The following is a 3,773-nucleotide window of genomic DNA, read 5'->3' on the forward strand; positions in this document are numbered from 1 at the left end:
TCACATTGAGCAGAGAGCACACCCAGACAGACAAAGCCAGACCGTGCCGTCCTGAGCTGAGCAGCCGCAGAAATTAGCAGAAAAAGTCGCGGAGAAATCATCGCTTTGGATTTGGATCAGGCCAAAAAATGATTAACTAGTCAGCAAAAGTGGTAGTTAAGGGAAGCACGCACGACTTTTCCGTCCGTCGTCAACAGCGCAGCACACACCGCGGCTTCCTCCTGCTCGCGTTGATTTCTTGATAGCTGCGTCTGCAACTACAAAGCATTCCCGTCTTCTCCCTCCTTTTGGCCGCTTGCCTTCCTCTTCCTCCTCCGCCTCCCCCTCCGCGATCCATGGACGCCTCGTCGTCGGACCGCCAGTCGCCGCGCAGCCGGCAGCTGCAGCTGCAGGGTCCGCGCCCGCCGCGCCTCTCCGTCAGCAAGGACTCCCACAAGGTCCGGAAGCCGCCCGTCGTGCCGCTGCCGCACGGGGCCCAACAACCTCGCAACCGCCAGCAGCCGCAGCCGCAGCAGCCGCGCGCGCCGGTCATCATCTACGACGCCTCGCCCAAGGTCATCCACACGCAGCCCAGCGAGTTCATGGCGCTCGTCCAGCGCCTCACCGGCCCGGGCGTGGGTCACTCGATCGAGCCGCAGGAGGTCCCGCCGCAGTTCCAGCCGCAGGAGTTCCTCCTCTCCCCGACCGCCGGGCTCTCCCCGGCGGCGCGGTACGCCGCCATCGAGACGTCCGTCCGGCCGCTGCCGCCCGGGCCCGCGCCGTACGCCGGCTCCTGGGTCGACCTGGACGGCCTCGCGGAGGTGCTCGGCCCCGGGCGGCCGGGGATCCTCTCGCCCCTGCCCTCAACGCTCCCGCCCGCGGCCTCGGCGGGGCTCTTCTCGCCGCTGCCGTTCGACACCAGCGCCGCCTCCCTCGCCTGGCTCAACGACCTCAGCCCCTTCCTCCCCTCCGCCGGCGCCCGCGACGCGCCCTTCGCCTCCAGCCCCGGCGCCGGCATGCTGCTGGCCACGCCAACCATGCCCTCGCCGGGGATGATGATGCGCTTCTTCAGCGACTTCCCGGACCTGTAAATCAAACCCTATACTTAGCTGATTTCATTTGTTTATTCTTCACGTCCGGTGCGACGAAACGTCTCGCTCTCTCTTTTACCGCGCGCGCCGTCGCGGTAATTCGGGGTGGCGGCTACCGGAGACGGCGGATTGTGCAGATGCAGTGTATCAAACACTCCATGTGATGACCGATAACATTTTTTTAGAACACAAATTCATAATCTATTGTGTAGGTGAGAGCAGTTGGCCAATGAATTGACATTGTCAACTGTAGTAGGTTGGTAGAGCAGGTGCTAATCTTTTCTTTCCTATATCCTTGTTTTATAATTCTTATCATGATTTTATTTTAAATTCAAATTAAATTATGACAATGATTATGGGACTGCAGGATATGTTTGCCGCGTTGTTTCCTTTCGTTAATTGTTTTTATGTTACTTGTAAACATCCTTCCCACCTGGTGTCATCTCCATTAGTCATATTGAGAAGCTTTACAGTACTCCCTCCGATCCATATTACTTGATGTTAAAATGGATGTATCTACAACTAAAATATATCTAGACTCTAGATACATCTATATTAGCATCAACTAATATGAACCGAAGAAGTACCATAATTCCACGAGCAGGTGCTTTGCATTGCTTTACTTTTTGCTAAGCCCTGGATGCGATCTATCTGATATCTCCAAGCATGATGCTCTACTCGCCGGTCTGAGGATAACAAGCCGTGGAGAACAGCAGCTTCGGGTGTGTGTGGTTTTCGCCGGTTTTCTCTTAATTAACCATGTCTTTGATGATCTTTCGGTCCCATTTCCTTTAATAACTGCTCTATTTTCTATTTTCTTATAATGCAACAAGGGAGCTCCCTGTTGAAATATTGGGCCCATTTTTAGTGGCCCAAATTAGATTTCAGTTTTTCCTATAAATCTCAAAGCCCACATAGTGGCAGCCTTGTGAGTTTGAGCCCAAGTTGGTGGCAGCTCACTAGGGAGTGGCTGTGTGCATCGATTGATGCAGAGGCCGGGGCAGCGCTCCCATAACCGACTCGAAACGTTCGTGCAACGTGGGCGTGGCCCACGTTGCCTAGGGTTTCCCGAGCTTATATAATCTCTTGCCCGGCTACCGCAGAATAATAGCTAATACACGAGTTAGGGTTTCCACCTCTCTCTGCTTGCGCCGCCATCGTAGCCTACTCCATCCCGCGAGCTGACGTGCATCGGCGAACGGGAGAGCAGGTCTCCGGAACCACTTGTCCTTGCGATCATGTACGGGAGAGGGCGAATTAGGTTTTTGGGAAGCGCTCTGCGCGACTGCTCAAGCTCTTCATCACGGGTCGCCTTCCGTCCAAGTCGGGCGGTGCCGCCTACCGTCGTCTTCAACGCCGTCTACTTCGACCCGTCGTCAACAACGTTGTCATCAACAACGTTGCTGCTCGTGACATCATCTCGCTACACCTCCACCGCCACCACCACTCGGATCGGTACGTGCGACATATCTCGATCCGTTTAGCGATGGGTGCTTTACCGTTTGTGCTGCTGCTACTCATGTTGATTAATGCATCTAGTATGTTCGAGTTTCACATGTTAGTAGTTGTTGTCATCATGTTTTATATTCTGGAATTAATCATGGAAATTGTGCCTAATTATCCAACACTCCCCACCCTCTGGGTGGTTCCCTAAAAAAGCTTTGTATCCATACTAGAAAATTGATCATTCAATAACGCATTGCTGAAAATCTTGTCTCGAACAATAATGGGATTTTTTTTTTCAAATAGACGAACTGAGATAATGGTTAATGTCATACCATGTAGCTTCACAATGTTATCCATGAACGTTTACACCCTACATGCTCCTTTTGGAACTACTAGTGGGTGAAGCAGACCCATCGGCTTGGTTAAGCTATATTTAGCGCGTTGAAAAACAGCACGTTGAGTCACTGATGGACGAAGAAGCTTTCAAGTTAGACTTGAGGGTTGAGGCCTAGCCAAAGGAACAAGTCCTGCAAAGGTTGCTATGTGGTCTGAATTTCTGAGTGGCCTCTCCCAGCACAAGTGTACAAAGTGTCAAACCTGTTTCGTTTGTAGTGCAGAGCTCAAACCGATCCAGATGAGCCATTTTTGTTCGGTCACGCCGTTTTGCAGTTCATGTCCTTGTTCGTCCAGACTGACTAGAACGGGCCGCGCCAATACGTTGTTATGCCACAGGATCAGTTGCATATAAATTGAATGCTACCTGCCCAGCAGCTATAATGGTTTGCACTCAGAGAGCCTGAACACTGAAACTGTCCAACGCGGCATAGAGCGTCAACAAACGTGTCTTCTTCTCCTTCGCGACAGACCATCTTGAGGTTATGGCTTGCAATCCAATCAGGTGAGTTATGGCCGTTCCTTGCATCTTGGACTGCAGATGTTGTTCCTCAAGGCAGTTGAGACCGTGGTGGTAGATTCTGATGATAAATCAATCAACTAAGCTGACTTTGGTCTAGGCGGGCGATGGCGGCGCTCTACGCCGTTACCTTGATGAAGTCATCGTCGTGCAACGACTTTCAACCCACTTGTGTTGCTCCGAGGAAAATCCTAGGGGTCTTTCAGCATAGACGATGGCGACATTGTGGTGTCGTTTCTCTCTTGGGAGCATCATTTGCGAAGCAGCGCAAGATTTTTTTTTTCTTCGATATGGGAGCGCTGCCCCGGCCTCTGCATCAATCGATGCACACAGCCATTTATTTA

The 3,773-nt window shown here is 52.2% G+C and overlaps 1 protein-coding gene across 1 annotated transcript; it reads left to right on the forward strand.

Moving 5' to 3' along the window:
* Positions 1 to 210: 210 nt before the first annotated feature.
* LOC124671656 (protein MKS1-like) lies at positions 211 to 1,292 on the forward strand. The gene has a single exon (XM_047208005.1). The coding sequence runs from the start codon at positions 336 to 338 to the stop codon at positions 1,068 to 1,070; it is 735 nt and encodes a 244-aa protein (XP_047063961.1). The 5' UTR covers positions 211 to 335; the 3' UTR covers positions 1,071 to 1,292.
* The last annotated feature ends 2,481 nt before the right edge of the window (positions 1,293 to 3,773 follow it).

Source organism: Lolium rigidum, chromosome 1 (genome assembly GCF_022539505.1).
Source record: "Lolium rigidum isolate FL_2022 chromosome 1, APGP_CSIRO_Lrig_0.1, whole genome shotgun sequence".
Lineage (NCBI taxonomy): Eukaryota > Viridiplantae > Streptophyta > Magnoliopsida > Poales > Poaceae > Lolium > Lolium rigidum.

Excerpts from the sequence above, each read along its gene's own strand:
- LOC124671656 (XM_047208005.1), top strand. The coding sequence starts at position 336 with ATGGACGCCTCGTCGTCGGACCGCCAGTCGCCGCGCAGCCGGCAGCTG.